The 20,126-nt window shown below is 41.2% G+C and overlaps 1 protein-coding gene across 50 annotated transcripts in view; it reads left to right on the top strand.

Annotated features, from left to right (window-relative positions):
* Nucleotides 1–20,126, top strand: part of UBAP2L (ubiquitin associated protein 2 like) — a 51,146-nt gene that overhangs the window by 1,669 nt on the left and 29,351 nt on the right. For 27 of the 50 annotated variants that reach the window (XM_063605080.1, XM_063605094.1, XM_063605083.1 and 24 more), the window contains exons 2-9: nt 3,036–3,165; nt 5,234–5,311; nt 6,567–6,677; nt 12,547–12,715; nt 13,152–13,247; nt 14,523–14,568; nt 14,981–15,093; nt 19,502–19,554. In XM_063605080.1, coding sequence (XP_063461150.1) covers nt 3,076–3,165; nt 5,234–5,311; nt 6,567–6,677; nt 12,547–12,715; nt 13,152–13,247; nt 14,523–14,568; nt 14,981–15,093; nt 19,502–19,554 — 756 coding nt within the window. In that variant the 5' untranslated portion in view covers nt 3,036–3,075. Of the gene's footprint in view, nt 1–3,035; nt 3,166–5,233; nt 5,312–6,566; nt 6,678–12,546; nt 12,749–13,151; nt 13,248–14,522; nt 14,569–14,980; nt 15,094–19,501; nt 19,555–20,126 lie in introns of all 50 variants that reach the window. The other 23 variants (XM_063605074.1, XM_063605076.1, XM_057302474.1 and 20 more) reach the window with 1 other exon arrangement.

The raw sequence follows: 20,126 nt of genomic DNA, 5'->3' as shown, positions 1-20,126 counted from the left end.
CCACCTCTGGTGTAGGATGTTGTGGAAAGAAAAACACCACAGTAACAGGCGTTTTTGTTATTATTGTTAACGTTTTTGCCTTTGACTCTCCCTGATTATTAAATGGAGAAATCCTTTTTTTTGTCTTCTCTCCCATCCTACCTTCCTCCGCCGCATATCCTGTTTTGGGGATACCTGATGTGACTTGCTGGGAGATGATGGACATTACTAGTAACCAGCGTTTCTAGAGAATTAAAACATTTTGGCTGTGTATCAGTTGATAAAACTGCTTTGAGATCTGTCTCCATTGTACTTAAAGATTAGACTATCCCAATAATTACAGAGAATTAAAACATTTTGGCTGTGTATCAGTTGATAAAACTGCTTTGAGATCTGACACCATTGTCCTTAAAGATTAGACTATCTCAATGATTGTTTCCTTTGTGAATGGGAAATATTGCTGGCACATAAACTAGTGATGAAAGGCCTAAAAATGTCCTGTTTTGTTTTTTCATCTTTAAAGCTCCTCCTTGCTATGTCCTAACTGGGAAGTACTCTTACTAACTAGATATCAAGGTGGTGGGGAAGGGGATGCAGGGGCCATTTCAACAAAGCATCTACAGAAATTAGTTGTTCTGTTAGAGGTAGCAAATTTTACCCAACTCAGTCTAGCTTCAGTTTCTGAATTGTTTCTTAAATTAGATTGTAAGCTCCCTGAGGGCAGCTACTAAGTCATACTGCTTTTGTATTTTCCTGAAGTATTGGACACATAGTAGATTCTCAATAAATATTTGTTATTTAGTTTTTTCAGTGAAATTTCTCTGGCTATTTTTTTAAGTAGCTGGTTTTCAAAAAAGAGTCAAGGGCACTCCTGTGTTGAAACCTCTGTTTACTCTCGCACGATTTCCTTGGTCTCCAATACTTCTCACCCTACTTCCTTTAAATCTTTTTATTTTCTAAGAAAGAGCAAGTAAGTAACAAGATTCTTCATCTCCAGTGTGATAGCTGGGAATGGGTCTGCTTGCTACTAATTCTGTGCCCTCAAGTGATCCATTCCAGATCACTTACTTTTGACCTGTTGCTCAGTGTTGTCACTACTAGGTGGTAAAATTTTCTTAGTCACATTTCGAAGCACTTGTAAGAGGGAAATGTTACTAGCAAGAGTGATTAGGAGGATTTTTTTCTTTCTTGGTTAATTATATCTTTCAAGATGACTTTTTAATATGTTTACATCTGACTGGTACAGTATATGCAATAGTATATAGCTAGTCATGCAGTTTATACCTGCAATATAACTTATCCTCACAAATAGATATCACATGTGGAGTAGAAAACAGTCAATATTTGTAAGTTACAGTAGCGGGTTGGAAATGACTATGCCATATTAGAAACTTCATCTTAGAGCCAATTTTAAAACAAAATAGTTTTCCTCTCGTCTTTATATATATGTGTATATGTAGTCTTGTTGATTTGGATTCAGGGTACTTGGTTAAACATTTTTTTTTTTTGTAAAGTTGAAACGACTATAATGCTAACCTGGGAAAATGGGCTACTGTGTAGCAAATAATCCTTTCTAGCTTGAAATATTTATGGGCTTTTGTGTGCCAATATGTGTAGGGGGAAGAGGTAATGGGTTAAAAATTACCTGAGAAGCTACCTTAAAAAAATCTTTCTTGATACAAAGACCTATGCAACCTATTGACGCAACTTGGTGAAGAATTTATGCACAGAAAAAGTCAGCTTTCTCTGTGACATCCAAGAAAGTCAGATGAAATTCACTTCCCTAATAGTTAATCCTTGCATATTTCTTTAGAAGTCCTTCCTCCCACTCAAATCCAGTAATATCTCTGGGCAGTCTAGAATTACATTGTATAAGATTTCATTAACAAGAAAAATTAAATATAGAGTAGAAAAGTATAAACTTACCCTCTTTGGAAGGGAATAAATGCAGAGTAACCTATTATTTTGAACACTCTATCATATGATTAATGTTTTCTTTTTTACTAAATGCAGCAGCTGAGATTGTATTATAAAACAAAGTATGAACTAAAGGAACTTGAATTCAGTAGAATCCTTCCTTGCTAGAAGTCTTGTAACAAAAACTATATTCTGGTTTGGGGAAGGCCCTGTGTGTTCTGTGTCTCTTTAAAGACTCAACTAAGTCATCTTGCCAGCATTAAGGTCTCAAGTTTAAAATGATTTCTTAGAAGCACTTTCTTCCAAATAAAACTTTGTGCTAGATGCTTTTGGTTTGAGACAAATTTGAGATTCCCTGTATATTAAGGTGAGTGGTGGAGGGTAATTGCCATTTGGGTTTCTTGAAAATGTGGACTAGGAGACCAAGAGAAGCACCTGTAAAAGCAGTGTGTTGGAATTATTTTCCAGAGAACAGAGATTCTGGACAAAGTCATTGGGGCTAATACGTACCCTGTTGAAGGCTGTGGTTTAAAAAAACAAAAAACCCCCACAAACACAAAACAAACCCATAGCATACTGAAAGAGATGAAACTTGAGGGACAAAGAAGAGTCTAGACTTGAACTTGTCCTTTCCCAAGCAATGGAGGTCACATGCAGCTTACATAAAAAAGGTTGTAAGGCAGGTAAGGCTGTTTTCTTAGGTGATTGAATACAGTATTTAAAATTATTTCTCTGGAGTGTAGACTAATCTCCTTCCTGGAAGGTTTTTGTTTCCAGACTTTACTGATTATCTTTCCTTCTGTCAAAGGTACTTCAGATACTTGCATCTATGTAAAAGGCTTTTGATTATTAGTTAAATGTAAAGTCTGCTTATGGGGGACTAGTAACCAAACTGCTGTAACTTCTTAAAAAAATCCATCACTTACACATGCTTTATACATTTTTTGTTACATAAAAATGGATTAACAGCCATAGCTCCTTAAGGAATTTATCAAGCTAATTATGTTGTAAGAATAAATGAATCTTACTGATTTGTTCCTTTGAAGAAGTGAAAGTGTTTGGTGGTGAAGGTGCTGATGAGAGAGTTAAAAACATATTTTGCCCACATTTAATACCTAATTTTCTTCTAAATCTTTCAGTATTCTACCTTGTAAATACTGTTATTTGTATATACTGTAAATGATGACATCGGTGGGCACTAACCGAGCCCGGGGAAACTGGGAACAACCTCAAAACCAAAACCAGACACAGCACAAGCAGCGGCCACAGGTAAATAATCCAAAGCATACTGATTCATGGATAGCGTTGCCTGCTGATACTGGTTTCCATGCAGTACAGCATCATTCTGTGCTTTGAACTGTTGGTTTAGGTTCCTTATTTTTGTTTTCTAGTCCTTGGCTCTTTTTTTACTTAGGTCCTGATAACTGTTCATGACATGCTGTAAGGCAAGATGCTTACTTTTTTGTTGTTTAATACTGTATTATGAGGCTTAGCACTTTATTATGGGTCCTGTGCTTTTTATCTTTTTTTTTTTTTTTTTTTTTTAAGATAGGATCTCCCTTTGCCTAGGTCAAAGTGCAGTGGCACAGTCACCATTCATTTGTAGCCTCAACCTCTGGGGCTTAAGTGATCCTCCCGCTTCAGCCTCCTGAGTAGCTGGGACTACCGGTGCACACTACCATGCCAGGCTAATTTTAAAATTCTTGTAGAGATGGTAGTCTTGCTGCATTGCCCAGGCTGGTCTTGAACTCATGGGATTATAGGTGTGAGTCACTGCCCGGCTCTATAACTCTTAAGATAGCATTTCCCTTCTCTTACCTGGGCCATTTTAGCAATACCTTTCTATTTCTTAGACCTTCCACCTTGATATCTCTCTCTTTTGTTTTTGAGACGGAGTCTCGCTCTGTTGCCCAGGCTTGAGTGCAATGGCGCCACCTCGGCTCACTGCAACCTCTGGCTCCCAGGTTCAAGCAATTCTCCTGCCTCAGCTTTCTGAGTAGCTGGGATTACAGGAGTGTGCTACCACGCCCAGCTAATTTTTGTATTTTTAGTAGAGACAGGGTTTCACCGTGTTGGTCAGGCTGGTCTCGAACTCCTGCCCTCAGGTGATCCACCTGCCTCGGCCTCCCAGAGTACTGGGATTATAGGCATGAGCCGCTGTGCCCTGCCCCACCTTGATACCTCTCTAGCCAGCCTTTTCCATTCCAGATTTTATCCTTTGCTCCTCTTTTCCCCAACTTGTCTTTTATTTTCCTCTCTTGTCCCATTGAGACCTTACCTGATTATTCCTTTCCCATGAGGAGCTGGCAACTTCACTATGTTTCTTCAAAATTAAATGAAACACCTTAGAGCATTGCTCAATTTTAAGTTTTAAAGAGTAAATTAACCTCTTGGATATTAACTTTGATGTAGATATATTCTGTTTCTCATACCAGGTTGATGTTAGTTGGTATGTAATGTGAATGAATTACTTATATTTGATTATGGTCGGATAAATCGAATATGTAAGATTAGGACTTCCCCCTTATGCATTTTTCTTTCATCTGTGTTTTCAAGTGGATTTCTAGTAGAATTATAATACTTAGTTGGGGCAGTAAAATTCCTAGTATCTGAACATACACTGGATATACAGAAGATGTGTTGAGTCTATTGTCAGACTTGTATTCTAAGCTCTAGGAATAAGAGGATGGTGTTGGTTATTACAGAAATAAGAATAGAGTTTACACATGGCTTTGTGACTTAATATGAATTAAGGGGCAGATGTTTCAGAGCGGTTCTGTGATTCTAAGACGGAAGTCCCTTTAACTGTGAAGATTGGTGAATGAGTTCCTTACTCTTTCTGTAACAGTTTCACTCAATTTTTTGTCATTTTACTGATTTAAGCATCTTTTTTTTTGAGGTGGAGTCTTGCTCTATCGCTTAGGCTGGAGTGCAGTGCCACTATCTCAGTTCACTGCAACCTCCTCCTCCCAGATTCAAGCAATTCTCCTGCCTCAGCCTCCCGAGTAGCTGGACCTACAGGTGTGCACCACCACACCCGGCTAATTTTTGTATTTTTAGTAGAGACGGGGTTTTGCCATGTTGGCCAGGCTGGTCTCAAACTACTCACATCAGGTGATCTGCCTGCCTTGGGCTCCCAAAGTGTGGAATTACAGGCGTGAGCCACCACTCGCACCTATCCCTGATCCCCCATTAAGCGTCCTAAATGGTGCTTTATTACTTGCTCATTTGTTACAAGGAAAAGAAAATTGGGGCAGTGGAGGCTGACGAAATAGGTTCCTGTTCTCTAAACTGTTGCCTCATGATTATGCTTTCTTGATCTCATCTCAATTCCTAGGCCACTGCAGAACAAATTAGACTTGCACAGATGATTTCGGACCATAATGATGCTGACTTTGAGGAGAAGGTGAAACAAGTGAGTGTATCACTAATTTACTGTACACTATGAGAAAAGATACCAGGATTAAGGCATAATCAAATACTGTAGATGGATGCCAGGATACTTTCTACTATAGGTATTGAAAGAATTTTGACCTGAAATATAATAGGTCAGGCCAATAAATAAGTGCTTTCATTCTCTAATTTTTTGTAGCCCTTTGTTTTGTTTTTTGTTTTTTTTTCAGATGAAGTCTCACTCTGTCACCCAGGCTGGAGTGCAGTGGCATGATCTTGGCTCATTGCAGCTTCTGCCTCCCGAGTTCAAGCGATTCTCGTGCTTCAGCCTCCCGAGTAGTTGGGATTACAGGCGCTCACCACCATGCCTGGCTAATTTTTTGTATTTTTAGTAGAGATGGGGTTTCACCATGTTGGCCAGGCTGGTCTCGAACTCCTGACCTCAAGTGATCTGCCTGCCTCAGCCTCCCAAAGTGCTGGGATTACAGGTGTGAGCCACTGCACCCAGCCTATTGTAGCCCTTTGGATAGATACTTTGTTTGGAAATTTTATCTTAATTTTAACCTCTTGCCTGTTGCTGATGCCATTTTGTAGAAACTGAGCAGTTGTGGGTATAGGAAATGTGGAAATTCATGCTGAAGCCTGTGTGTTTCAGAGTTTGATTCTGTATTTGATGCTTAATTGCTTTGTAAATACTTTTGACCTCATCCCTGAACCACAGATGTTAATATTTGGCTTTTGGAAATAGAATACCAAAATTCTACATGTTTTCCTTTTTGGCGGGGGTTGGGGGGGTGGTTCTGGAAAACCTGCTAGGCAAATTCTACATCATTTTTCTTTCTTTCTTTTTTGTTTTTTTTTTTATTTTGAGACGGAGTCTTGCTCTGTGGCCCAGGCTAGAGTGCAGTGGCGCAATCTCAGCTCACTGCAACCTCCGCCTCCTGGGTTCAAGCAATTCTTCTGCCCCAGCCTCCCAAGTAGCTAGGATTACAGGCGCCCGCCACCACACCCAGCTAATTTTTGTATTTTTAGTAGAGACAGGTTTAATCATTTTGGTCAGGTTGGTCTCAAACTCCTGACCTCAGGTGATCCGCCCACCTCAGCCTCGCAAAGTGCTGGGATTATAGGCGTGAGCCACTGTGCCCAGCCCTCATCTTTTGCTTTTTAAACTTGTTTTTTTCAAACTCAACTGATAGCGTTTCCCTTCACCTAGTTTCCTTTCATTGGGAGTGTGAGCATAAGCCTGTTCATGATGGTTGCTGTTTTTTCTCTTTCAGTTGATTGATATTACAGGCAAGAACCAGGATGAATGTGTGATTGCTTTGCATGACTGCAATGGAGATGTCAACAGAGCTATCAATGTTCTTCTGGAAGGAAACCCAGACACGGTAGAGTGCTTATAGAGTGTTCTAGGACATGGGTCCTCAATTGGGAGGCTAGTAATGTTCTAAAAGTAGCAAATGGCAACATACCTTAAAGCAGAGCACCTTTTTCTTGAAGTAAAGTTGGGAACTTTCTTGGAGATTGTTCACCACAGGTTATAAATACTTAAAATTTATGTGTACTACATCCTTTTTATGAGGATAATGCTCATAGGAGAAAACAGTGAAATCAGTCTCTGCTAATTGGCCTGGAATAAATTATTTATTCCAGGCTAGTGACTGTTTTCAGGCTGTGGGGTTAGGCTGAATTAGAGGTGCGATTTGATAGCCTTGGATATTGCTGTTGAACAAAGTCACACACTATACTTGATTCTGTTTTTTTTCTTTTTCTTTTATTTTATTTATTTTACATATTTGATTCTGAATTCAGGACATTCCCCTCAATATCAGCTTCGCACTGCACACTACTGTTTCATTGCCTGAACTTACTTCTGTTGAGGTAGCAGAGAAACAAGCTTTGTAGCCTGCTGACCATCCCTGGAGATGATAGGGGATATCTTGGAGGATCTCTTGCCCTGGAATTTAGACAAGTCGCTTTCACTTCTCCTTCCCACTTCATGAGAATTCTGTTTTTGTGCTTGTCTTATGTTTGTGCCAAATTGTAATCCTCTGACTGCCTTATTGATCTTCAGAATGTTCCTGCAGTGCTTACTAGAGAAATTTTGTTTTTTTAATGAGCAGTGTATTATTATTATTATTATTTTGAGCCAGGGTCTTACTCTGTGGCCCTGGCTGGAGTACACTGACATGCTGCAACCTCCTCGTCCTGGGCTTAGGTGATCCTCCCACTTCAGCCTCCTGAGTAGCTGGGACCACAGGCATGGGCCACCATGTCCAGCTGATTTTCCTATTTTTAGTAGAGCCAGGGTTTCTCCATGTTGCTCAGGCTGATTTCAAACTCCTGGGCTCAAGCTAGCTGCCTGCCTCGTCCTCCCAAAGTGCTGGGATTATGGGCATGAGCCACCGCACCTGGCCCAGTGTATTATTTTGAAATCATTTTCATTTATTGGGTCTTATACTGGGGCTCTTTGGTTGGAATAGATATCAAAATTCATCCTTACAGATAACAACTTGTTTTTTTTCTTGACTCAGAGTCTTGCTCTTGTTGCCCAGGCTGGAGTGCAGTGGCGCGAACCTGCTCTCTGTAGCCTCCACCTCCCAGGTTCAAGTGATCCTGTGCCTCAGCCTCCAGAGTAGCTGGGATTACAGGCATTCACCACCATACCCGGCTAATTTTTTTTTTTGAGACGGAGTCTCTCTCTGTCTCCCAGGCCGGAGTACATCTCGGCTCACTGCAAACTCCGCCTCCTGGGTTCAAGCAATTCTCATGCCTCAGCTTCCTGAGTAGCTGGGACTACAGGCATGCACCACCATGCCTGGCTAATTTTTTGTATTTTAGTGGAGACAGTGTTTCACTATGTTGCCCAGGGTGGTCTTGAACTCCTGAGCTCAGGCAATCCTCCTGCCTCGGCCTTCCAAAATGTTAGGATTACAGGCGTGAGCCATGAAACCTGGCCTCAGATACAACAGCTTTCTGATACTACAGAGTCACTCCAGCTAAATGCAGGAGGTTTGTCAATTTCTTTGAGACAATGGGAAATAATAATGGAAAACTTTTAAAAACAATTGAATTTAAATTGGTGGGTTTTTTCTTCAAAAGTGTTATCCTGGATTAAATTTTACACTGTTGACCTTATTTGAATATTTACTATCTGGCCAATCAAGATATGCTTTTGATTTGTTTTGGGTTTACTCTAGAATAATTGTCTCCAGATTTTATGGGGGGAATCAGGTGGGGCTATTTATGTTTTTTTAAAAGTCTGAATGTTTTTTCGCAAATCACATTTTATCTTACCTTCCAGCATCTTCTGTCTAGTGCTATAAGGCTGATGTTACACAGTATCAAAAAGGAAAATAAGCTGGAGAATATAGGTTTATGTTACGAATAAACTAGCTACTAGTGAAACCAATGGGAAGCAAAGTCAGCTCCCAGGGATGTTGGATGTATTTGGGTGGGTGAGATCATTTCAGAAAACTGAAGTCGTCTTTGGGAAGATAATAGTAATTCTTTCTCCTGACCCATCTTGTGCCAGCAACAGATGTGCATACAGAGGAGGGAGAAAGGTTACAGTTTCCTGAAACTTGCCAGGTTTTGAGATAGCAGCATAAATTCTAAAAGCTGTTTTGAGTCTGGCTTCCAGAGTGTTCCTGGTGTATATTTAGCTACAGGGTTGTTCTAACTTACTGTGAGCATAAAATGACCCACTAACTGTAATGTATAATAGGCTTGGGTTGGAAGAGTAGGCAGCAACAAACTACCAAGTCTTGGGTAGGTAATCTTTTTAAAACAAATGAATTAAGAGATGGGGTCTTGCCCTGTCACCCAGGCTGGAGTGCAGTAGCATGATCACTGCAGCCATGGACACCTGGGCTCAAGCAATCCTCCCACCTCAGCCTCTTTAGTAGCTGGGACAACAGGTGTGCGCCACCACACTTGGCTTTTTTTTTTTTTCTTTTTTTTGAGATGGAGTCTTGCTCTGTTGCCCAGGCTGGAGTGCAATGGTGAGATCTCGGCTCACTGCAGCCTCTGTCTCCTGGGCTCAAGCATTTTTCCCACCTCAGCCTCCCAAGCAGCTAGGGCCACAGGTGTGTGCCACCGCACCTGGCTGATTTTGGTATGTTTAGTAGAGACAGGGTTTTGCCATGTTGCCTAGGATGGTCTCAAACTCCTGGCCTCAAGTGATCCACCCTCCTTGGCCTCGGAAAGTGCTGGGATTATAGGTGTGAGCCACCATCCCCGGCCCTGTTTTCTATTTCTATGAATTTGCTTGTTTTAGAGATCTCATGTAAGTGAAATCATGTAATACTTGACCTTGTGTGTCTAACTTACTTCACTTAGTGTAATGTTTCAAGGTTCATCCATATTGTGGCATGGGTCAGAATTTCATTCCTTTTTAAGGCTAATATTCCGTTGTACATATATGTGGCATTTTGTTTACTCATCAGTGGACACTTGGAATTATCTGGAAGTTGTAGACATAATACTTGATACCCTTAAGTTCTTCAACATGCTTCCCTTAAAGGAGGATACTCTTACATTACCATAATACTATTATCAATCCTGATAAGGTTAATAATTTTATATTATCTAATACTCAGCCCATATTCTGAAAGTGATTAGATATTAGGTAGCTGTTACTGAGCACTAGGGCCATGATTGAGTTTGATGGTAAGATAATAAAGATCTGAGGCTGCGCACGGTGGCTCACACCTGTAATCCCAGCACTTTGGGAGGCCATGGCGGGCGGATCACGAGGTCAAGTGATCAAGACCATCCTGGCCAACATGGTGAAACCCCATCTCTACTAAAAATGCAAAAATTAGCTGGGCATGGTGGTGCCCTGTAGTCCCAGTTGCTTGGGAGGCTGAGGCAGGAGAATCACTTCAACCTGGGAGGCGGAGGTTGCAGTGAGCCGAGATCGCACCACTGCACTCCAGCATGGTGACAAAGTGAGACTAAGTTTCCAAAACAAAAGAAAGAAAGAAATCTGATAGTGTTGGTGTTTGTCCTGGAAGTTCCATTTGTACAGGTTTTTTACAAAAATATGTGTAAATCAAGGTATGCATTTTTTTTTTAAAACTTTTAAGTTTACAATGCTCATTTTCCTGAGGAAGAGTGTTTTGCAAGGGTGTTAAGCTTATTTTCCTTACCACAGACTTTCCCTCTTGCAGTTAGGAATGTATCATAGATATGTATTTTTCACTGGGGAAAGTTAAATTGGCTGATACCAATTTAGGAAATACAGGGAGAACACTGCAAGTAAAACCTGGATGGAAGGCTTTGTATAATCAGTATCTCTTGGGGTCAGGGCTGCGACTGTCGTTTGGTCTTCTTTTATTTTTATTTTTATATACTTTTTGAGACAGGGTCTTACTCTGTCACCTAGACTGAGTACAGTTACATAACCACAACTCACCGCAGCCTCAATCTCCTGGGCTCAAGTGATCATTCTGCCTCAGCCTTCAAGTAGTTTGGGTGACAGGAGTGTACCACCATACTTGGCTAATTTTTAAATTTTTAGTAGAGACCAGAGTCTCATTTGGTTGCCTAGGCTGGTCTCAGATTCCTGGCCTGAAATGATCCTCCTGCCTTGACCTCTCGACCTCCCAAAGTGCTGAGGTTATAGGTGTGAGCCACCACACCCAGCCTTACCTTTTTTTCTTTTTTCTTTTTTTTTTTTTTTTGAGATGGAGACTCCTCTGTCGCCCAGGCTGGAGTGCAATGGCAGGATCTCAGCTTACTGCAACCTCCGACTCCTGGGTTCAAGCGATTCTCCTGCCCCAGTCTCCCGAGTAGCGGGGATTACAGGCGCCTGCCACCACGCCCAGCTAATTTTTTGTATTTTTGGTAGAGACAGGGTTTCACTATGTTGGCCAGGCTGTTCTCAAACTCTTGACCTCAGGCAATCCACTCTCCTCGGCCTCCCAAAGTGCTGGGATTACAGGCGTGAGTCACCGCGCCTGGCCCTTTTTTTTTCTTTGAGATGGAATCTTGCTCTGTGGCCCAGGCTAGAGTGCAGTGGTGTGGTGCGATCTTGCGTCATTGCAACCTCCACCTCCCAGGTTCAAGCAGTTCTCCTGCTTCAGCCTCCTGAGTAGCTGGGATTACAGGTGCGCACCACCACACCTGGCTGATTTTTGTATTTTTAGTAGAGACGGGGTTTCACCGTGTTGGCCAGGCTGGTCTCAAACTCCTGCCCTCGTGATCTGCCCGCCTTGGCCTCCCAAAGTGCTGGGATTACAGGTGTGAGCCACCGCACCTGGCCACCCAGCCTGATCTTTTAAATGAAATTGCTGTATGTGTGTGTTTGTGTGTGTGTCTGTAGGTAGGTAGCTCTAGTTGTTTTCCTCCTAAATTTATGGGTGAGATTAGAGAATGTGCCCAAGAGTAGAGTGCTGCTCATTCATTCTGAATTCATAGGTAACTTTTAGAAACATTTTCTTTTTTGCTTTATTTGGTATGAATGATGCTATAAAAAGTTGTGGGTCACTGACTCCGAAGGAAATTAGTTTTTTCTTTTTTTTTTTTAGCCCAGGAAATAACACTTGAAAGATAGGGACCAATAACTCGGTCCTTTGACTAATATGCTAAGTGACTGAATTAGATAGAGGTCTTTGTAATCCTCTTGGAAGTGATCCCTGCAGTCTGTTTCCTATAAGTACCTTCCCTACAAAAAAGACTTTATGGCTGGGCTTGGTGGCTCACGTCTGTAATCCCAGCACTTTGGGTGCAGTGGCTCACATCTGTAATCCCAGCACTTTAAGAGGCCGAGGTGGGTGGACCACCTGCGGTCAGGAGTTTGAGAGACCAGCCTGGCCAACGTGGTGAAACCCTGTCTTTACTAAAAATACAAAAATTAGCCGGGCATGGTGTCGCGTGCCTGTAATCCCAGCTACTTGAGAGACTGAGGCACGAGAATCGCTTGAACCTGGGAGGTGGAGGTTGCAGTGAGCCAAGATCACACCACTGCACTCCAGCCTGGGCAACAGAGCGAGACTCTGTCTCAAAAAATAAATAAATAAATAAATAAATAAATAAATAAATAAATAAATATAAATAAAAAATAAAGGACTTTACTTTTTGTAGTGATATGTATAAAATATTTAAACAGAAGTAAAAGCAAACTAATGGAAGTGTTTTAGACATGGATGCTGAGTGGAGAATGGTTAAGTCAATCAGTCATCCCAGCTTTCATCTCTAGTGTCCTGATAGCACTCCATATTGATTAGATATGAATGCTCTACCCTTCTATAGCATTCCTGGGAGATGGTCGGGAAGAAGAAGGGAGTCTCAGGCCAGAAGGATGGTGGCCAGACGGAATCCAATGAGGAAGGCAAAGAAAATCGAGACCGGGACAGAGACTATAGTCGGCGACGTGGTGGGCCACCAAGACGGGGGAGAGGTGCCAGCCGTGGACGAGAGTGTATGCATGGGGCTTTATCAAAACCAGCTGTGGGTCAGTAATGTCTAGACTCTAGGGATGTGCCAGGGCCCTGCTAGTCAGGACCTAGGAACCATTATATTATCCTTTTGCTTTTCTTGCCATCATCTGTTCTGAGACCTTGACATCTCTTGCATGTGGCCTTTTCTACCAACTGCCACCAGTCTGGCATGAGATTACCCTGTAGTCATTTATAAAGTTAAATTTGACTTGCAGCTCTCCATTAAGGCATATTACCATTCCCTGAGAAACATGTTCCCATCCTTCCAGCTCATTTTCTCTTCGTTGTTTTTTTAATTTCCAATACCATATTACATACCATTTATATATTTGTATATATCCTGTTGACTGTGCTCTGGCCATCTGTGGTTTGGTTTTTTTGTTGTTGTTGTTGTTTTAATTTTTATTTTTATTTCAGTTCGAGGTCAGGAAAATGGATTGGATGGCACCAAGAGTGGAGGGCCTTCTGGAAGAGGAACAGAAAGAGGCAGAAGGGGCCGTGGCCGAGGCAGAGGTGATCAGTTTGTTGGGGGATGGATATTGGGGGCAGGTTACTCTTTATTCATTAATGGTCTGCTTTATTTTTTTTTTTTATTGGAGGTAGTCTCACTCTCACCCAGGCCGGAGTGCAGTGGCACAGTCATAGCTCACTGCAGCCTCAGACTCCTGGGCTCAAGTGATCCTCCTGCCTCAGCCTCCCTAGTAGCTAAGACTACAGGTGGCCGCCAGTATGCCTGGCTAATTTTTTTTGAGATGGAGTCTCGCACTGTCACCCAGGCTGGAGTGCAGTGGCGCGATCTTGGCTCACTGCAACCTCTGCCTCCCGGGTTCAAGCGATTCTTCTGCCTCAGTCTCCCAAGTAGCTGGGATTACAAGCGTGTGCCACTATGCCCAGCTAATTTTTGTATTTTTAGTAGAGACGAGCTTTCACTACATTGGCCAGGCTGGTCTCGAACTCCTGACCTCAAGTGATGTGCCCGCCTCGCTAATTTTTAAATGCTTTTGTAGAGATGGAGTCTCAATATGTTGCCCAGGGTGGTCTCAAACTCCTGGCTTCAAGAGATCTTCCTGCTTGGCCTCTCAAAGTGCTGAGGTTATAGGTGCGAGAGACAGCACTTGGCTCCAGGGTCTACTTTGTTTAAAAACAAATTAACATGAAGTCTAGTTAGTTAATTCCTGAGGTGTCATGCATATACTAGAGATTGCAGAAGGGGAGAGTGAGAAAGAAGGTAGATGTCATTTCCTCTAGTCTTTATTGCTAGTATTGTATTTGCTTGAGGACATGGTAGTCTGAGCAGCAAAAGACAAATCTCTCAACAGTAATGATTGTCCTGCTCTATTACTGATATGTAACATGGGACAGAGAGAAAGAACATCTGATAGTATCAACCACTTTTTATTCCAGAGCTGCCTCAGCTGGCAGGGTAGTTTTTTGTATTTTTGAGGCAAGGTTTCACTGTCACCCAGGCTGGAGTGCAGTAGTGTGGTCTTAGCTCACTGCAGCCTCTGCCTCCTGGACTCAAGTGATCCTCCTGCCTCAGCCCCTCAAGGAGCTGGGACTATAGGTGTGTGCCACCACACTCAGCAAATTTTTGTACTTTTTATAGAGATAGGGTTTTGCTCTATTGCCTAGGCTGGTCTCGAACTTCTGGATGCAACCAATCCGCCCGCCCTCAGCCTTTCAAAGTGCTGGGATTACCACCGGGAGCCACTGTGCCTGCCTGGCAAGGAAGTTTTATATCAACTTCTAAAATACATCTCTCTTCTCTTTTTCTCATTCTTTCTTTAGGTGGCTCTGGTAGGCGAGGAGGAAGGTTTTCTGCTCAAGGAATGGGGTAAGTTTCATTGATCTAGTGTCTTAATTTTTTTTTCCCTTAAAAATTACTGTAGGCAGCCTTAACCAAAATGATCAGAATGATTTCTAGACTGTATGGTCAGAAAGATATGGGGACTTAGGGCTCATTTCTTAGGGATAAACCTTTACCACCTGGATCATTACCTATATTTTATATATCTTTATTTGAATCAATATACCTGTTCTTTTCTCAGAATATCTTAGATATATGTTGAGATTATACCATGAAATTTTGGGTAGAGTGATAAGTGAGAAAAAGTAGATGACACCCAGGATTATAGAATGGGGCCATGATAGATTTGTACTAGGAAGGATGCAGTCAAGATTTTGATTCTTTAATATTTGCCAAAGCTGCTTAGAGGTCAGAGACTCTTAAGTTTTATTTTTTCCAGAACCTTTAACCCAGCTGATTATGCAGAGCCAGCCAATACTGATGATAACTATGGCAATAGCAGCGGCAATACGTGGAACAACACTGGCCACTTTGAACCAGATGATGGGACGAGTGAGTGACCATTTATCATTCATTTCTTGTCTCTGGGAATCTAAGGAAATAGTTTTTTCTGATTATACTTACATTAAAACGTGGAGGAATAGTGTTTGGTTATGGAGATAGGGTGAGAAAGGGCTGGCAGTTGTATTACTGTGTGTACTGTTTATGTAACGTGCATATGGGCACATTACACATGTTATTTCGCTTAATGCTGCTTGATATTGTATGAAATAATCATTATTTATCATCACTTTCCAGATGACAAAACTAAGGCCGAAAGAGAGGTTATAAATTTGCTAGTATTTGAACTCAGCATTGTTTGACCCTGAAAGTCCGTGCCCTTTCAACTATGCTATGTCACTGCTATTAGGTCCAAGTGTATTTTCTAGTGTTTATGTTAGGGTAGTGTTGCCTTTTGAAAAGATAGCCAGAATTAATCAAGCCACTGCTTGTAAAGATGAACAAGGCCTAGAATCAAAGTCCACACTATCCATTTATTTGTTTTCTGTTACTGAGATAAGAATATCCTTTTTTTCCCTTTATTTTTGGGACACGTCAGTATCTGAACAAGAAGATTTCGAAATCTCTCTAGCCTTTCTGGTGCCCCGTTGAACAGCCTTCTTGGTGTGATGGAGTATTCAGGGTTTGAATAAGATTACTTTTTTGTTAACTGACTTTGGTGCCTGCGTCTGGGCTGGATATAAATGTTTAAGGATATGTTAAGCTGTGGTATACACCTAAGATGTGTTTGGGGGTGGATACGTGTGCCACTTTTAATAAGAGCAGTTCATTTTAGTAAGAAAACTCTGGAGTGCTTTCTTGAACAGCTGCCTCATTCTGGCTGAGCTAACACATGAGAGCCTAAGGCTTTTTTTCCTCTTACAAAGGGGGATGAGTAGGGCCTGAAATGTTTGACTCCTTACCTGTTTAAATTTGCCTTGTCACCTTTCACAGATACGTGATCTCTGGGCCTTTAGGAGAGCCTTTGGCACAAATAGTTTTCCACCTTTTTCCTACAATATATTATTCCTGAGGCTCTGAATGTCGTCTGCTTTTTGTTTGCCAAGTTGCTATCTTATAAATTCATTTTTAACACATTTCATGGGTGGAGGCTGAAGTTGAGTTACAAGATAGGTATCTTTGAATTTCTGCATCATTTAGTTACGAAATGTCCTGTTATAGTTTAACTTACTATACTTCGGAGGCATTAGAACTGTTCTTCATTCATCTCTTGATGGCTTTGTAGAGGCAGTGGTAGCAGTCTCAATAACAAATAAGTTACTGTTTTTGAGCTGTAGCTTATTCCTGGGTATTTGGCTTTTTATCTTTGGCAGGTAAGATGGCGGAAGTTGAAAAGTTTGTTTTTAGTTGTGAATAGAAATTCAGGCATGGGGTCCCAGTCCTTAGCCTTAGCTGTCTTCAGTAAGGATCTGGTTGGAAAAACAGCGAAAGGTAGTGTGTGTGTTAATTTCTACTGAGTAGAAAAGGGAGCACATGTGGAAGGCTGGAATTGGAAATCTGATTTGTGGCTGAATGTGACGCCACTATCGTCTTGTTAGTGCAAAAGGGTTGGTTATAGCTTCATGAATTCCCATTGTCATTAATTTTTTTTTTCTTTTCTTTTTTTCTTTTTTGAGACAGAGTCTTGCTCTGTCACTCAGGCTGGAGTGCAGTGGTGCGATCTTGGCTCACTACAGCCTCCGCCTCCTGAGTTCAAGCTATTCTCATGTCTCAGCCTCCTGAGTAGCTGGGACTACAGGTGCACGCCACCACGCCTGGCTAATTTTTGTATTTTTAGTAGAGATGGGGTTTCACTGTGTTGGCCAGGCTGGTCTCAAACTCCTGACCTCAAGTGATCCACCTGCCTTGGCCTCCCAAAGTGCTGGGATTACAGGTGTGAGCCACCACGCCTGGTCGTTGTTAATTTCATGATATGAACATACCTTCATGCATGGTTTCTTTTTGTGTTTTCCTGATAGCAAACTTCAGTTTCCCCTTTAAATTAAAAAAAAAATCCAAACCTACCTTTAAAATATCCACAGGTACAATGGGGATTATGTATTGGGGCAGACTTTCTCATTTACAAGCAAAATTTCACTGGTTGTTTTTTCTTTTCTTTTCTTTTTTTTTTTTTGTTTCAGGACTTGATTTCATTGGGGTTGAGGGGTCAAATTATCCCCCAAAATTATCCCCCAGACTGCTCCTGGTATGATACATCCAGGTGCCTAACTGCCCCAGATATTTTTGTAGATTTTTATGAGCTGAAATATCTGTGGATATGTCATTTTTATGTCTTTCTGCTTTTTCTCTTTCTGCCTTTTTCTCTCATTTTTCTGTGTCCACTTACCTTTCTGTTCATTTAATGAATATTTGACAGTTACACTGATTGCTTTCTGCTAATGGAATGGAAACCCTAGTCTGTTGTTTAGAGCATTTCCATCTATTCTGTTCCTTAATGCTTCCTCAGCTCTCTCTCTTCCTCAGCCGTGACCGTATATCCTGAATAGGAACATACCAGTTAGGTATCTACGTTCCTCCTTTCCATCCCAGTTGAAGTCATCAGTGTGCAGAAAAAAATTCTTGCATTAAGAGCCTAGATTAAATAACCTGTTAGATCATGTCTAACTCTAGGATTGTGTATAAGTGCTAACGCAACTTGGATTCCATCGAGCCAGGATAAGATGGATGTCAATGAGAAGAAAGTGTGGTATCAATGAAGAAGGAGAAAAGAATGTGGTTTGTAGCTTGTCTGTACTGAGATTGGACTTTGGTTTTGAGAATATTGTCATTATTAAGTGGTTTAGGATTTCCCTGGTGCAATTTTAATATTTTCCTGGGAAAGTCTTTACAATGAATATATTTTCCTCTAAGAAAGAAGATTTTTGCATTGTTAAATGTTTAGAAGAATTTTAGATGGGCTTTGTATTAGAATACTTCTAATGTGGTGTTAGAATACTTCTCTTCAGTGGCACAGCATCTGAATGTCAGACTTTTCATTTCATTCTTATAAGCTTTTTTCCAGTAGGAGGGAAGGATTGAAGAGTTATTTAATATATATTATTCTAGCAAGAAAATAAGGGTGCTCTTGTCCCTTCTTCAGACAGGTTCTTGTTTTTACTGTGCCTTTGGCTGAAGGGAAGAATCCTGGTTCTCGTTAGAAATTCTCACCCTTATTTTTTAAGAAAGGACATTTTTTTTTCCTGAAAATATATGTATACATGAAGCACAAAAACGGAATGTGGAAGGTGGTTTGATTGCTTTTGGATTTCTCCAGTAGAAACTGTATCCCAGCTTCGGTATTACCAACAAACACAAGGACAGTGTATACTCCCATTGTCTGTGCCATGACCATAGCAGGTCAGATTTCAAGTTCTATATGAGTAAGGTTAGGCCAGTAACTATCATTCATACCTGATTTTTCAGTCTTGTTCATTGTCTTTTGAAGAGAACAGCTCTATAGGGGCTTTTCTTATACAGTTAAACCAATAAGATCTATAAACTTGACTTCTGCTGAGTATGCATTTTTAATCTAATTCTCATAGCAGATAGTTTTCAATGCCCTCAGTTCGGGTTTCAAACCCACCCTTCTTCACTGCTCTTTCACTAACCATTTGTGCTCATTCACTAACCATATGTGGTAACCATTTGTGTTTCTCTGTCAGTGCTACTATCCTTCAGACTGCCTACAGTATTTTTTGTCTTATACTAGATAAATAGGTGTAGTTTGCATGTTATGGTTTAAATTGGCTGCTGCCATTTCACTGAATTGACCACTAAATCAACCTGAGGACCTTAAAGATATTGCTTCGAGCATTGGGTGGTTGTCTGTCTGTCCCCCCCACCCCCATCCCTGCTTTGTAACAAAAACTGAAAGTAGCTATGAAATCATAATCTTATTAAAACCCTGGTACTCTGAGATATCCTTTTCTAAAGAGTGTTTCCTTACCTTTGAAGCCCAAGAATTTCTTTTTTTTTGTTTTGTTTTTTTGTTTTGTTTTTTGTTTTTGTTTGTTTTGAGACAGTTTCACTCTTGTTGCCCAGGCTGGAGTGCAATGCTGCGATCTCAGCTCACCGCAACCTCCACCTCCCAGGTTCAAGCCATTCTTCTGCCTCAGCCTCCCGAGTAGCTGGGATTACAGGCATGCGCCACCACGCCCAGCTAATTTTGTATTTTTAGTAGAGACAGGGTTTCTCCATGTTGGTCAGGCTGGTCTCGAACTCCCGACCTCAAGTGATCCACCCACCTCGGCCTCTCAAAGTATTAGGATTATAGGTGTGAGCCACCACACCTGGCCTTCTGATTACTAAATTTTAGTCATACTTTTGGCTGCCAAAAAAATTAATACATTGATGTTTTCTACACATGCTTTGTACTGGCATTTAATAGTGAAGTTACTTCACTATTTTTCTTTATTCTCAGGTGCATGGAGGACTGCAACAGAGGAGTGGGGGACTGAAGATTGGAATGAAGATGTAGGTATTCCCAGGTCATTCCTCACTAATGCCTTCTATCCCTAAGTGTTGTTTAGGGATAGAAAATGGGTATGTTTCTACCCCTCAAAATTCACCCTTAAGATTCTGACCCAAAACTTTTACATCCAAAATAGTGTTCTGAGCCAGAACATTTCACATATGTTATATGAAGGAGACTGGGCATGAACAGGACTCTGTGGAACCACACTATGGAAAGGGCAAGTGCACTTGTGTAAGTCCAATATCTGATTGTCGGATTTATCCCAGGAAGAGATTGGTGGTTGGGTAGGGCACCAGAAGTGGAGTTAGGCAGGTAGTGCATTGAGTAACAGCTGCTGGTGGTACATGACTACTTGGTATATTTAAGTATTTGCTATAAGGTCCTGTAATGGATTGGCAGTGGATCCAAAGCGAGTGTTGTGGTACCAAATCCTCAAACTTGTAATCTGGTTGACTCTGGAACCCTTGTATTTATTTGAAGCCCAACTGTATAATTGTGATTGAGATGAATATCTGTAGAATTGGCTATCTGCCAGCTTGACTTAACTTGGAAACCTCATAGATGGGTGGCA

This window comes from Pan paniscus, chromosome 1 (genome assembly GCF_029289425.2).
Source record: "Pan paniscus chromosome 1, NHGRI_mPanPan1-v2.0_pri, whole genome shotgun sequence".
In the NCBI taxonomy this organism is placed as follows: domain Eukaryota; kingdom Metazoa; phylum Chordata; class Mammalia; order Primates; family Hominidae; genus Pan; species Pan paniscus.
This window is presented reverse-complemented; position numbering and strand designations above follow the sequence as displayed.